Source organism: Nematostella vectensis, chromosome 9 (genome assembly GCF_932526225.1).
Source record: "Nematostella vectensis chromosome 9, jaNemVect1.1, whole genome shotgun sequence".
NCBI lineage: Eukaryota > Metazoa > Cnidaria > Anthozoa > Actiniaria > Edwardsiidae > Nematostella > Nematostella vectensis.
The window spans coordinates 8,076,698-8,092,692 of NC_064042.1; the positions used below are offsets into that span (position 1 = coordinate 8,076,698).

The following is a 15,995-nucleotide window of genomic DNA, read 5'->3' on the forward strand; positions in this document are numbered from 1 at the left end:
ATCAAGAATATTATGTGGTGGTGGTGTATTAGTAGGATCACGCGGTTGTCTACCCAACGCTTCGATGAGTTCGGCTTTTCGCATTCGATAATATCTCGGGATACCCCGCTCCTTGGCGAGGGCTTTCAACTGTTTCACTGTCCGGTTCTCCATTTTTATTAGGATATTTATATCTTTAGACCATTTTTCAAGTGTGGAGTATATCTAGTATCATAGCTACATACCCTATGATAATACTTACATACGTGTGTGATGTAGTGGGGACAAAACTAAATTAAAATTAATTTTTTCCATTTTTAAAGTTTTGTCCCCGTTCCCGCAAATCGCTACTACTAGACTTTAAGACCCTAAACGCGATAATTTTTTTTTTTTGTAAAATCGTCGGTTCTAAATATTCTTGTTTTCAATATTTCATGATGCCAGGGCAGATTGATTTGGACAGTTTTGCGTGAGTTTATATTTTTAATCAAGACTTTAAGACCCTAAACGCGATAAAAAAGTTTTTTTGCAAAATCGTCGGTTCTAAATATTCGTGTTTTCAATATTTCAGGATGCACAAGCGCAGACGGATCCACAACAACTTTTCGTGAGTTTTTATTTTTTTAATCAAGACTTTAAGATCCTAAACGCGATAAAGAAAGTATTTTTTGTAAAATCGTAAGTTCTAAATATTCGTGTTTTCAATATTTCAGGATGCCCAAGCACAGACGGATCCACAACAAGTTTGTGTGAGTTTTTATTTTTTAATCCCTAGACTTTAAGATCTAAACACGATAAAATCTATTTTTTTTGTAAAATCGTCGGTTCAAGTTTGCATGAGTTTTTATTTATTTTTTTTAGACGGCGCGATAAAAAATTATTTAAAAAAGCTTCTTATACACAAAATATTGTTAACGAGGTGTAATCTTATAAACAAAATATTGTTAACGAGGTGTAATCTGTTATTTATAGGACGCAGGGGTCCAGACACAGGAAGTCAAGGTAAACCAAATAACTTATTTTATGTCTTTCTCGGAGAGTTTAAATTGTGGTTCAGAATTGGACCTTTCGCTCTCGTAGAAGGGGTGTGCGAGCGCCCCTAACCTGCTACACCTGTCAGACCTTCTCTTTGGTCAGGTCTCTGCTACTTCTTCTGACACTCTCTGTTCTCTCCACAGGCCCGACCGAACATCATCAGAAGGGCGTGGCGCTCTGTACTGGGAGTAGCCCGAAGAATCCGGGATGCCTTCCGTGACGCCCTGCACCACCACTAAACGCCGGCAAGTAGCTAGTAATCCCCGCGAAAGGACGACTCTTAACCTTACTAGCACTTTTCAATATTATTAGCAATTTTTCTATATTTATATAATTTATAGTGTTTTTTTTGTTACTTGAAAACGAACAGCCTCTTATTACTGCTTAAATATCATTTGTCAGAAGGGAGCTCGGAAGCCATCTTCCTCTATTTCAACTGGGAACTCTTTAACCTTAATTGCGCATTGACTTTAGTACAACTTTGGTAGATTTGGCATAACATCCATCGCTCTCGCAATCTTCTGAGCATCCCCATTGTTGTGCCATTCTTCTAACAATTCCAAATATGGATGTGCCATTCATCTAACAATTCCAAATATGCTGGAGTGTGCCATTCATTTAACAATTTTTCACGATTCCACGGCATCACTTCCACCTTGTGTCATGTCCATCATATCCTTAGAGTTGAATTAGAGACGAAATGTAACAAGCCTTCAATACAAGTCATGGGATGGGATGGGGTGGGGTTTTGTGGGGTAGGGTAGGGTAGGGTAGGGTAGGGTAGGGAAAGGTGGGGTGGGGTGTGGTGTGGTAGGGTAGGGTGGGTTGGGGTGGTGTGGTGTGGGGTGGGTTTGGGTTGGTTGGGGGAGAAAATGGTAGGGTACGGTAGGGTTTAGTGTGGTGAGATAGGGTAGCGTGGGGTGGGTTAGGGTGGGGTACCTTAATGGGGAGAGTTATTCTGAGAGATCATAGTGAGGTTTGCGAGCTAGAGGTCCGCTAACATCCCCTTTAAGCTTGCCCTCACGTCTCGACGATGACGCCCTCTGTTGGGTAGATAGCAGGTAGGGGTTGGGTAGGGTAGGTCTAGTGAGTAGGGTAGATAGGTAGGAACCCTAACCGAAGGTTAACGTTAATCTGAGAGGCCTTAGTGAGGTGTGCAAACTAGAGGTTCTCAGACATCCCCTTTAATTTGCCCTCACGTCTCGACGATGACGCCCTCTGTTAGGTAGATAGGTAGGGGTTGGGTAGGGTAGGGTTTAACGGGGAGAGTTATTTTGAGAGACCGTAGTGAGGTTTGCGAGCTAGAGGTCAGCTAACATCCCCTTTGGTTTGCCCTCACGTCAGGTAGGGGTTGAGTAGGTTAGGATAGGTCACAGAGGGGTAGGGTAGGATGGGGTGGGGTAGGATGGGGTGGGGTGGGGTAGGATGGGGTGGGGTAGGGTAAGATAGGGTAGGGTAGGGGGGTAGGGTAAAGAAGGGAAAGAAAGGGTAGCGTTGAGTTGGGTGAGGTGAGATAGGGTAGCGTGGGGAGGGGTAGGGTAGGGTACCTTGACGGAAGGTTGTTCTGAAGAGACCGCTGTGAGGAGTGTGAGCTAGAGGTCCGCTAACAACCCCTTTAAGCTTGCCCTTACGTCTTGAGGATGATCCTTCCGTTATGGTTTGTTCATAGTTATTATTAGCATTTTTCTGTGCGTGCATGTGTGTGTGAGAGTGGGGAGAGAGGGGAGGGGGTAGAGAGAAAGGTATTATTTGATCACAAGTACCAGTATCATATGACAATGCTTTATTGTGTTGAGTGGCTCAATTTCTTTACTCTTTCCTTTAAAAATATATAATATAAATAAATAAATATATATATATATATATATATATATATATATATATATATATATAAAATGATGGTTGAAGGCTTTCATAGAAAGTGCTCAATACTCGAAAGTAGAGCGGTGTATAGTGTTGGTTTGAGAAAAATACAAACTACATAGGTTTCCCTACAGGTCTGTTTCGTGGTTGCCCACTCATCAGGGGATTTCCTGATGAGTGGGCAACCACGAAACAGACCTGTAGGGAAACCTATGTAGTTTGTATTTTTCTCAAACCAACACTATATATATATATATAGTATAAATAATAATATATATTTAAAAATATATTTGTAAAACACCATATGAATGTCGTACCAACATTTTGAGCGAGTCAGAAGTTGTATTGAATTTATCAAAGGCGTATCAAGCAAAGTAAAGATAAATGGGCCAGAAACGAGAGATATCAAGACAAATCTTGGATTCACGTTCCTTATTTCTTTTCTTTGACTTTCCTTTACACTGATTCTTTATGTTAAATCTTGCTTTGGCTTTGTTTTTATTTCTTTTGCTGTACTTTTTACGCTTTCATTTCACACAACCCCTTTATACCCCTTTTATACCTTGATTGCATGATCACAAACTTCTTCAAAATACGCAACCTTTACCTCATGGCTATATCTACTATCTCATAACCCTCAATTCATACAATCTCCCTGGAATTTGCCTCGAATGCTGGATTTGCTAACCTTCCGGTGAGGTATCCGCAAAAACCAAACCGGTCCCTGGTAATGTCGCACTTGTGGCTTTCCCTTGAGATATCAAAGATTCTTCCACACATAGCCAAGATGGTGCTACGTTTCTGTCAGAGCGCGATTTCCGGTCACTTGTTAAGAAAAGTCCTAGGCGTTCATGTAGGGCGCTCGCGCCGGCCTGGACCGGAGTCAGGCACCTTTGTCAGGACATGTTCAGTTATGTAATGGCGATCGAGCGTGTTGATATTTACACAGCGCAAAATCTCGTCGAAATTGTGTGTTAAAGTAATCTTTCTCCGCTCGGAAACCTTTGGAAATAGTCCCCGATATCCCCTGCTACATTTTGGCGCCCACCGTTGGGCTCGTGGAGTTAAATTATGGAGATTACCGAAGAAGAAAAGATGAAAATCGAGCGCGATCGAGTTGTAAGTCTCCTTGGGGCAGAGACAGAAGAAATCACTATCGAATCCCTGGTGGAGAAGTATACAGCTAAGTATAACTGTGGTTTAGAGTTATGGAAAGGGGAGTTTGTAAAAATTGAGGCATTTCTAACCCACTCGTGCAAAGCCAAAGTTACGGGCTCAAAGGTGATAATAATCAAGGAAGAACCAAAAACTGTCCCTTCAAGGAGAGGCAAAGAACAAAATAGTGGGTTTTGGGCTTGAGGCAACACTAGATTCGATTCTAGACAGCATAGACCAATTTTATGGGGATAATGGTTCCGTGCATGGGGACGAACTAATTTCACAAGCTTATAAGTTCAAGCAAGGGGAGCATGAAGAAGTATCGGCGTTCGCATCCCGACTTGATACCCAATTACGTAAAGCCAAGGAACAAGGGGCAGAACTGTTAAAGGCTGATGACGCCCTAAGCAAACACCTAAGCTTAATATTTTGGGAGGGTCTGTTGTTCGGAATAAGGGACAAAGCGAGACATAAGAAAGATCAATGCAAGTCATTTAGCGAATTGATTGAGGCAGCGCGTTATGGGGAGAGGGAGTACAGAGTTAGCCATCCCACACATACCAGCGCCAGTTGTAAACAAGATCAGACTTCTGCTGCAGAAAATCAGGCTCCCGCATGGCTCCCCGAAGTTGTTGCCGCAGTGACCAGGGAGGTGAGGGATAATATGAAACCATAGGGGTCCCACTTTGAACAGTCCCAGCCCAAGGTCACCTCAGGCATGAAAAGCCAGGTTTACCAAACAACACCACACAATTTTTCATGGAACCCACCCTCAGCCACCTTTTATCCCCAGCCACAGGGAGCCCAAGGCTTTCATTTGGGGCAAACACACCCATATCAGTATCAGCAACCTTACCAGTACTAGCCCTCTCAACATTCCAACCAGATGTTTTCACCACAGGGCTCTGCCTTGCCTAGGACGAGAACATTGGGTGGGTCCTCCCCCAGTCTCCTGTGCCAGAGTCACCACAGGTACCCCGTGAATATTTACCGGCATGTTATCGCTGTGGGGAACCCGGTAACATACAGAGAAATTGTACAAACATTCCATATTCGAGAAACAGGAAGGTGCCTTTGTGGAGGGGCAACCAAAGGCAGTAAACTACCAGCCCCACATGATAACCGTTTTAAAGTGATTGGTGATGCAAATGAGTGTATTACATTTGTTAATGGGAGCCCATGTCTGGCACTTTTGGACACTGGAAGTCAAATTTCGTCTATATCCCAATCATTTTATGAGAAACATTTAAAGAACTGTCCGTTGAACTCTGTTGACAATTTGATCAAACTCGTTGGGGCTGGGGGGGGAGCAAGTCCCATACATAGGATATATCGAGGTTGAAGTTTCCTTTCCGGAAGAAGAGACAGGTGTTATTTGGAGGAATGTGCTTTATTATTGGTGATACCAGACAATGATTACAACAAGCGCGTGCCCGCAGTTATTGGAACGAACATTGCAAAGGCATTTCATGTACGATGTAAGGAAAAGCATGGAGTTCAGTTTGTTCAAAGGGTACAAATCTCGTCTGCATGGAGAAGGGCTTATGCATCGCTCCACAAAAGGGAACATTTCAATACTAAGCAAAGCAACGGAAAAGTAGAAGTTAAATCCACGCTCCTTCATGATACTGTTATTGGTGCCCATCAGCGTACGGTGGTATGGGGTTTAACCCAGTCCTACCCTGGAGGGGACAGTTTGGCTATCTTAGAGATAATAAGCTTCATCCAGATCTTACTGTTACAACTAGTCTTATCTCGCTTCGCGGAAATGGTGGGAAATGTAGAATCCCAGTCGAAGTCACGAACATATCTGATGAGCCGGTTGTTATCAAAGGGAGAACGAAATTAGCGTGCATTTCATTAGCTTCTGCTGTACACGAACCAACCATCGAACCTGATAGGGGTAGTATTGGGGACATTGATAAAAGTAGTTTTCACGAGCTGTTTGATTTAAGTGGCGTCCAACTGAACTCTGAGAGAGAGTAAATATCATGTTGAATCGCATGCAAGGAGCTTTTGCTAAAGATGCGCAAGATCTGGGCTGCACCGGCGTCATTGAACATGAGATCAATCTTTCTGATGATGGTCCTTTTAAAGAGACAACTAGGCGTGTTCCACCTGGATAACTTGAGGAATTCAAAAATGCGCTTAATGATATGCTTAACTCAGGTGTCATAAAAGAGTCAAAAAGTTCGTTCGCTTCCCCAGTAGTTTTCGTGCGCAAAAAAGACAACTCCTTAAGAGTATGCGTGGATTTCCGAAGACTGAACAGTAAAACGATCAAAGATTCCTATGCTATCCCCAGAGTCGTGGATACCCTTCAGTCCTTGAGAAGATCTAAGCTATTTTGTACTCTCGATCTACAAAGTGGCTATCTAAAAGTTTGCATTTCCGAGAAAGATCAACCAAAGACCGCCATGACAACACCGTTCGGACTTTTCGAGTTTACTCGAATGCCGTTTGGACTCACAAATGCACCGGCCACGTTTCAACGGCTGATGGAACATTGTCTGCGAGATCTCAATTATAATACATGCGTCGTCTATATGGATGATGTCATTGTTTTTGCGAGGAATTTCGATGAAATGATGGTACGTCTCGAGGAAGTTTTGACTTGAAACCATCCAAATGGTTTCAGGATTGAAACCATCCAAATGTAAACTCTTTCAGACACGTGTTAGATGTCTAGGTCATGTAGTGTCTGCAGAGGGAAACGAACCTGACCCTGAAAAGGTAGCTCCCACCAAAGAACACAAAGGAACTGCAAACCTTCTTAGGTTTTGCTAGCTACTATAGGTCGTTTGTCGAGAACTTCTCAAAAGTTGCAGAACCTTTGCGTCAGTTACTCATTACAGGACCAGCCAAGAAACATAAACAATCCTCGCCACCTTCCTCGTTTACTTGGACCAGTGAATGCCAGTCAGCATTCGAGACATTGATTTCACATTTGACAAGTTCTCCTATTCTTGGCTACCCTGACTTCGAGTTACCTTTTATTCTGCATATAGACGCAAGTGGATTAGGTCTTGGAGCTGCACTCTACCAGAAGAAGCATAATAAGTTGCGGGTGATTGCGTATGGCAGCAGAGCTCTAACGCCTGCCGAACGAAACTACTCTGCTTATAGAAGGGAGTTCTTGGCTTTAAAATGGGAAGTTCCGCGACTATCTGTATGTGGCAAAGTGTGATGTCTTAACGGACAGTAATCCATTAACTTACCTTGTATCATCTGCGAAACTGACCCCTAAGGATCACCGCTGGCTTTCAGCTCTAGCCCCCTTTGATATCACCAAAACATATCGCCAAGTAAAGTCAAATGGTGATGCGGACCGGCTGTCAGGAATACCACGAGAGGGGTCTGAACCCACCCCCGAGGATAAGGAAGACTACTTAAAGCCATTTCTTGAACGCCTTCAGACATCGGAAGAAGCGAGCACCTGCCCCAAAGAAGTATTTCAAGCTATAGTCCAATCACTAGTTGTAGACACTGACGACACTCCTGAATGGATCCCGGTTGCCGAGCAAGTTGGTGCCTGACCAGAAGCTGTATCAGTAGATTTCCAGGAACATCAACGTTTTGTCCCATCTTCTACTCCATTTATTTCAGAGAACGACTGGCCGAGATTACAGCAAGCAGACCCTGTGATCAGTAAAGTGCTACCTTGTGTCACTAGTGGTTTACCCCCGACAAGACGCAAACTAAGAAAGCTGAACTCAAATGCAGCGAGATTAGTAAAGGAATTCGAACGCTTGGTAGTGATTGATGGAACCTTGAAACGCCGCCGAGAGGTTGATGGGGAAAAATCCTTACAACTGGTTTTGCCCTCAAAGTTTCACGCCCAAGTGCTTAAGGGTTTGCATGACGATGTTGGACATTTGGGTCGAGACCGTACTCAAGATCTGATTCAGTCTCGGTTCTACTGGCCCTTCATGGCCAGAGATGTCGAAGCGCATGTATCAAATTGGCAACGTTGTATTGCTCGGAAAGCACTGGACCCACCGCCAGCACCCATGCTCTCGCTACAAGCAAGTGAGCCGATGGATCTCTTGGCGATGGACTTCCTTTCTCTTGAGGAGGGGAGAGGGGGTATGTCAAACATCCTGGTCGTTACGGATTCGTTTACGAAGTTTGCATGGGCATTCCCAACTTGTAATCAGAAGGCGAGTACTGTAGCGAAGATTCTATGTGAGAAAATACTCATTAATTACGGGTTTCCAAGGCGTCTACACTCGGATCAGGGTCGCGATTTTGAGTCCAATGTTATCCGCGACTTATGTCTTTTGGCAGGAATTACCAAGTCGAGCGGAGGGGACCCGTGTCGGTAAAACGGAAAAGCAATAAAATACACGTCTCAATCAGTACATTGGAAAGGCCATTTAGTCCAGTCAATCTATGAAATTTTTATTGCCCAGGTGGAACTTATTGCAATAAAATTTTTCTCAGCGGATTTTGAACAAGTGATAAAACCTAGTTAACATACTAAAAGTCTCCAAAAATCCCTTTGGTGGAACATCCTGAAATTTGTGATTTTTCCATTTCGGAGCAAAACCACAGGGTACCCGTGTCGGTAAAACGGAAAAGCAATAAAATACACGTCTCAATCAGTACATTGAAAAGACCATTGGTCAAAGTTGATTAAAGACAATGTTTGGATATCGAAACAAAGCAAATTGCCCCTGTTTAATATCTTTTTTCCAATATTTCTGTATTCCAAAAACCACAGGAAAAACCTGCCGAAAACCCTAAAAAAAATTGAAAATACAAGTCTGAATCAGAAAATTTCAAAGGTCATTTGCCAAAAATGACACATTTTTAGTATCGAAATAAAGCAACTTGTTTATGTTTTATTTCCAATTTCAAATATTTTCTCCACAAGTGTATTTCTGCATTCTTCGCACTCGCGTCAGTGACTGAAATTTGTCTAGAAAACAAACTTATAAGTGAGATCAGCTCAGTAGGTAGCCTATTCAATACATGTAATACAGCGGTAATCTGGAACACTTTTGTAATTTCTTGAGGTTTTACACCAGCCTAGAGAAAGCTACTTACACTTCTAATGAAACTGAACGTCTAGCTCTAGCTCGATTAGTCCAGAATTGTGACAAGTCTGACCTTTACAAACGTCGCACTACAGTCTAGACCATTCTTCTTGCAGGTTTATCTTCTGGTGCTGCAATCCGATTAGAATTTGTATCGCATTATATTTATCAGCGATCCTTGGGGATGGTCCAGTGCGGACAGACTTGCCTCCAACACACGGATCGCTGCTAGAAATGGTGCGGTGCAAATGCACAAATTGGATTGCATTTAATTTCTTTAGGCTGGTGTAAAACCTCAAAAAACACAAAAGTGTTACTGATTACTAGAATAGTCTTTGTTGTCTAATAAGCTTTATTACCAATGGAGGACGTACCCCCAAACAAACAAATTGAAAATAAAATGAATATAAAAAATAATTGTGGTGGCAGTCACAGACCGTGCGATGGACCATGTACAGGGTAAGTCTACGTTGAAAACATTGGCAAGTAGGTTCTGATAATGGTTCCTCAGGAAATATTTATAAGCGCGAGTAGGCCAGATAACGTATTGAACTGAGTTAAGTTACATACTAGATTCTATGGTTTTACGATACGATTGAAATAAGATGCTTGAAACGTAGTTGTTTTGCAAAGAGCCGGAGATAAAGTAAAGGTAGAGTTCAGGTTACGATTATGATTTACAAAAGTGACAAAAAGTTGAACATTGAGGTCGGTCATTTTGAAGTTACACTAGTTAGTTACACTAAAAAAAGATTAGGTCTTTCACCTCTCAGTCGTAGACCAAGGGTAGTAGATCGAGTTTTAGAAGTCGCTCTTTATAGCTCAAGTCTCCGATCTTGTATCTTAGAATTCAACGGGTGGCTCGCCTTTTTACTCTTTCTAGGAGGACATTTTAAGTCCTACGCTACCGGGGGACCAGACTTCAGTGGCGAAACATAGCTGCGACTTGACAAGGGACAGGTACTGAGTACGCCTGACCCTGTATCTGTAATTAGGACACATGTCCTCTTGAGCAGACCAAGCATTCTGTTGGCCTTTATATTTGTTTCGTCGCTCCACTTGTTAGACTTGTCAGGTCATCCTGAAGAGCTTCACAGTCCTTTATCGAAGAGATTCTTCGGTATAGCTTGGTGTCGTCTGAGTATATAGCGGTGTGCCTTTGTCGGTGGCGTCCGCTAGATCGTTGATGTAGGTCCTAAATAGAAGGGGGCCTATTAGGCTTCCTTGAGGGACCCCGGGAGTCACTGGGAGGTGACGAGAGGCCATGCCTCGTATAACAACCCTAGCTACTAAGTTGCTGTCACATGCAAGTTTGTTTTCTATACAAATTTCAGTAACTGACGCCATGACGCAGAAATACATTTGTGGAGAAAATATTTATAATAGAAATGAAACATGGACAAGATGCTTTATTTCGGTACTAGAATTTGTGTCTTTGGTAATTTTTGTCCAATGACTTTTGAAATTTTCTGATTCAGGCTTGAATTTTCAAATTTGTTTATTGTTTTCGACGCGGGTACCCTGTGGTTTTTGGATTTCAGAAATATTTGAAAAAGATATAAAACAGGGGAATTTTGCTTTGTTTCGATATCCAAACTGGGTATTTAAACCAATGGTCTTTCAAATGTACTGATTTAGACGTGTATTTTATTATTTTTCCGTTTTACCGACGCGGGTACCCTGTGGTTTTGCTCCGATTTTAAGGGACTATTAGTATATTAACTAGGTTGTATCACTTGTTCAAAATCCGTTGAGAGAAATTCTATTGCAATTAGTTCCACCTGAAACCACAGATTGACTGGATTAAAACTAATAAGTTCTATTTTTTATTTTGTATGAGGGTTAATTTCAACCAATTAATTGATTAGTTAGAATGTCTTGATCTTTAATCAATTTGTATTTTTTTTTTCATATTACATTGTAATTGAAGTTCTTCAAACCGCCTGTTAATAAACGATTTGCCGGCTGGCTCTCCTCCCAACTCGTTGTCATCTCGTTATTTAGAAAATTCCGCTGTAAGTGCACATTTCATGGGTTCCCTGTGTTCTGCGGTGCCTATATTACCGACCAGCGGCTTTCCCCGACCCTAAACACTCCAAACTCTTTATATCATCAGAGAAGAAGGCGGGGGTCATCACAACTCACAGAATTCTCCTTTTAAATTTACATACCCTGCATCTATTCTTTACAGACCTTGCTATCATGTAGCAAAAATACTAAGAATCACAGAGGTAGGAAATCTCAATATAAATCCGTATGGAAACTTGTGAAATTTAGCTGAAGGCTTGATTAGTTTAGGCGGAAGTTGTTGCCTGTTCATCTTTGCATACTTTCGCGCATTATTTTTATATAGATGACGGCCACTTGGCATCACAAGGCCATAAACCGCCTGGAAACGGAGAAGCTTTTACTGGGATGTGGTGAAGATGGAGGCTTTCTCATTCGTGACAGCGAGAGCATCCCAAATGCGTTCGTGCTTAGCATACTGTAAGCAAAACTTTCTATTTCTTCTCGATAAAAACGAAACTGTTGATCGCCTCAATTTTATCTGCTAATACGATGTATATATAGTGTTTGCAAGGTTAATGACTTCATTATGCTAGATAATATAGATTTTGGTCGATCTAGATTCTTTGTATTATCTAGATTCTTTGTATTATATTGCAGCTCTGGTTGGTTGTTATGCGGTTGATAGTATTTTCGCAAACTGACCACGAACAACATTTTTACGAGGTCATAGTATTACGATTCCAATTACGCAGTGGTAGTTTTTATTTTTTATAAATAATGCGAGAAAATATTACCTTAGTAAATACATACTATCTATTTTTTGTTATAACAATAAAAGCATTTAATATGTATGTTGGTGGTCGTTGAATAGAAATTTTCCCCTTGCCTGTTTAAGTGCATTTTTGTTAGGAGGCATGTAGCTGCAGATTTCGGGAAAGGGAGAAGTAAGATTATGTTTCTTTTTCCTAGATATACTTGATGTGTGTATGTGTTATCTACAGGTTCCAAGGGCATATCCATCACTATAGGATTCTAAGGGAAAAAGATGGCCGGCTGTATATGCAGGTGAAAACAAATGAAAACATGTACATGTAAATCGATGTGTTTTTTTTTTTCTGTAAAGATGTTAAGGTTTTTACTGTGCAGTAATACATGAAAAAGCATCATACATCATTATTTTTTGATAGCTGACGTTGAGCAATTTACCTGCAAAAACTAATCCTCTTGTAGAGATGAGAGGATGATTTGTGAGAAAGCAATAATAACCAAGTGGCTTCACTACTTGTTTTTAGTAAGAGAGGTCAGAATTTTCTTCAAAGCCCATTGACCCCTCAACTAACCTGTATTAGCTGTGAGAAGTAAACACAAGCCCAGCAATTATAATGGAAATATAAAGTCACTGAGATCAAGATGTACTCAGGCATCAGTCTAAGGGATAAATGGTCTTGAAGATATGCATCCAATCAAGGTGATAGCAACCATGTACAGCCAAAAAGTAGCTTAGGTTGCTAGACAAATTTAAAATCAAACAAGGAAAAACAGCAGAATTGCCCCTCTCAACAAAACGCTCAAAATATCACAGAGGAAAAACAGCAGAATTGCCCCTCTCAACAAAATGCTCAAAATATCACAGTGGAGAAAACGGGAAATTAATTGCCCCTCAACAAAACACTCAAAATATCACCTACTTTTCGTTGGCCAAGTGGAAGGGTGTGTGTGTGTGTGTGTGTGTGTGTGTGTGTGCAACCTGTGTCTCCCCCACTGGGTACATGCCAGTAGCATTGAGGACTCCTGCTATTTTCTATAGGCTGCCACCGGTGTTGCGAGTCATAAGTTTGAGAGCTTGGAGCAGATAGTCACTTTTTACAGTCAGCCCAACCAAGGGTTGCCTTGTGAGCTTAAGTACCCTGTGGTCTCAAAGGACACTACGGAAGAGGATTACTCTGGTAAGATTAAATTGTTATATGAGAATGGTAGATGGTGGAATAGAGAATTTGATTGCACATGAATTGCCTCTCTGTAACAAAAACTTGTGTGTGAATTACGTGTTGCAGTATTACCAGTAAAACTGTGAACAGTGGAAATATGTATGGAATGTTTGTTCAACTAATCACATCCATTTGCAAAAGTTAACTAGGAATGTGTCACAACATCTCAACAAGTGCCTATGATTCATCATAAGACAATAAACACACATATTATAGTTGACATTTAGTTGTCATGTATTGGAATTAGGGATACTTAAAAAAACATTCCATTGGTTTTAAAAATGAATACCCAAATAGTCTTACTTGTTAACATAAGTATTCAGGCCATAGCAGGGTTTTGAGAGGGAGGGGGGGGGGTTCGTTTACCAATTTAGCAGACCATTGTCTCTTAGTTAGCTTGTCCTAGCTCGCAGTGGTACTTAATCCACCCCCTGGCTACTGGCCTGGTATTAATGTGGTTCATCAAAACAGTAGCGGATCTAGGGGGAGGGCTTAAGGGGTTTAACCCCTCTCGTTTGGACTGCCAGAAAGCCATATGTAACAAACAAATAATTACCCCCCCCCCCCCCCCCCCCCTTTGTCACTGAGCCAAACCCCCCCTTTAGCGAAAAGCTAGATCCGCCCCTGCAAAAACTGGTAGTCGACTCTGTCAAATTTTCTTAAACACATTGACCCCTCAACCGGCCTGTACCGGCTTTGGGAAGTACCCACAACCCAAAAAATTCATAAATTCAAAATAAACACAACAAGATGAAGATACTCAGGCATCAGTCTAAGGGATAAATAGTCTTGCAGATATGCATCCAACCAAGGTGTTGGCATCTACTCTTAAGCCAAATAATAGCACAGGTTCTTTGACAAATCTCAAATCGAACAAGGAGAGAAAAGCAGAGTCACCCCTCTCAATAAAACGCTCAAAATACCACACAAGGGAGAGAGATCAGCAAACACAGCTCAAGACACAAATATATACCTTTATTCTGATCCTCCAGGTACATTTCCTTGGCCTCAAAACACAATGTCCATTCCTTGAAGGATTGTACAACCACGAAAATATAAAGTCTTTTCACCCCGAAGCCAAACGAATCAATTCCAGGTCATACAGACCCAGAATAGCAGTGTAAACAATTTTGGAATCAATTTGGTTTCAGAAAAGACAGCATTTAGGAGAGCTGTGGTGATTCATTAGAAAATTATTTTCTCATCCGGGCAAAGCCAAACAAGAAAAAATCATCATGAATCCACCTTTGCTTGCAAATATCCATAAGCAAAGCACTCAATTATGCCCCAAAAGACTTCATGATGTCCTGAGACACTCTCCTAATATGCTCATAGCTGTATTTTTGATGAAAAATACAAGCAACCATCAACTTGTGCTGGCTTCAGCACAACGACGAGGGATTAAAAGTGGGGACCGCAAAGCACTGTTGGAAAGCTTGGATACCGCTGACTAGGTGCATCTGTGTTTGACTTTGACGGGCTGTATAAAACTCAGGATAGGGGGGGAGGTATCTGTTTTCAGTCTGTTTTTTTGTAAATTCAGCTCCAAAAAAGCCAGGAGTCAATGGGTTAAAGACTTTTTGATCTTTAGTTTGCCCTAAATCTTATTAAAGATGAAGATTTGGCAGAGTCAACTACCAGTTTTTGGTGACCCAAAACTGTACACTTGCTGATGTGACCCAAATTTTACTGATTACATTCAAACATTTATTTTCCACTGTTTTGAACTTGGTTACAGTGACAACAAGTCGATTATAAATACATCCCAATTTTGTTGATTTCTAAAGTTTTGTTGAAATGATTGTAATTGTGTTCAATTAGATAAGAAAATTATACTGATTTTCTATACTCACTTTCATCTGTTTGATCAGCTAGCATTTAACCAATTTATTTACTAATTTAACATATCAGTGTTTCACTGGCCATGTTAGGATCGTTGCATTTTTTTTTTTTGGGGGGGAGGGGGTTGGGGGTATTTTTTCTATTGGCTTTGTTTAACTAAATTAACTACTTGTTGTTATTCCATATCATGCAGGGTGCAAATCAATTGCCTTGCATTTGTTTAAATCTTTCAGATGAAGATGAAGAGGATGATGAAGATGACGAGCCAGATGGTGCTGTGGCTATAGTCAACGAGCTACCAGATCCAGCACAGCTAATTGCACAGAACATGAGTCAGATGGACAGCAACCAGTGAGTGATATGGTGAATGAGAATATTACTAATACACAGCATGAACCAGTTGGGAAGTAACCAGTAAATTTGTGGTGAATGATAGTACAAATAAACACAACATGAGCCAGATGGATAGCGACCACAAAGTTATGATGAATGAAAATCTTACTAAAACACAGCATGAACCAATTGAAAAGTAACCTGTTAGAGGTGAATGAAAGAACAAGAACACAACATGAGCTAAATGGATAGCGACCAGTAAGTAATGGTGCATGAAAATCTTACTAAAACACAGCATGACACATTTTTCGAACTGCTATTGAATTCTCAATCCAGTTTCATTGTCATCCACGTTTTCATCGTCATTAAAACGATGTGTTCCTCAAGTAATCTTTCTCCAATTAGGTTTTTCTCTTATAACTGTTTTAGATAGCATAGTGTTCCAAAGTAGTGACAGGACCTGTTTGTCATTCTTAGGGTTGATGGTAAGTTCCTGGCTGCCCTTGGTCACTATCTTGGTGAAGGCCTTCTGAAAGACCTCGACTCTGTTGAAGCTGGTGGGAAGACCCTTGATGAGCTGCAAAACCTCATATCTGGTGTATCTCATGACCTTGTCAGGTAGATATGGAAATATCTCATTGTTTTCTTCTAATAGACGCAAAGACGAGAAGAAAATATGCAGTCGTCTAATGCTCATGCATGCTCATTTTACAACATTTCGTAAAACTCACGGCTTGCTTTTAAAATT

At 41.2% G+C, this 15,995-nt stretch overlaps 1 protein-coding gene across 2 annotated transcripts in view; it reads left to right on the forward strand.

The window, feature by feature from the left end:
* Nucleotides 1-11,143: 11,143 nt before the first annotated feature.
* LOC5515466 (phosphatidylinositol 3,4,5-trisphosphate 5-phosphatase 2A) overlaps nucleotides 11,144-15,995 on the forward strand; it is a 34,657-nt gene continuing 29,805 nt past the window's right edge. For both annotated transcript variants that reach the window (XM_048731996.1, XM_048731997.1), the window contains exons 1-6: nucleotides 11,144-11,305; nucleotides 11,428-11,561; nucleotides 12,086-12,149; nucleotides 12,892-13,030; nucleotides 15,148-15,265; nucleotides 15,725-15,865. In XM_048731996.1, coding sequence (XP_048587953.1) covers nucleotides 11,428-11,561; nucleotides 12,086-12,149; nucleotides 12,892-13,030; nucleotides 15,148-15,265; nucleotides 15,725-15,865 — 596 coding nt within the window. In that variant the 5' untranslated portion in view covers nucleotides 11,144-11,305. The remainder of the gene's footprint in view (nucleotides 11,306-11,427; nucleotides 11,562-12,085; nucleotides 12,150-12,891; nucleotides 13,031-15,147; nucleotides 15,266-15,724; nucleotides 15,866-15,995) is intronic.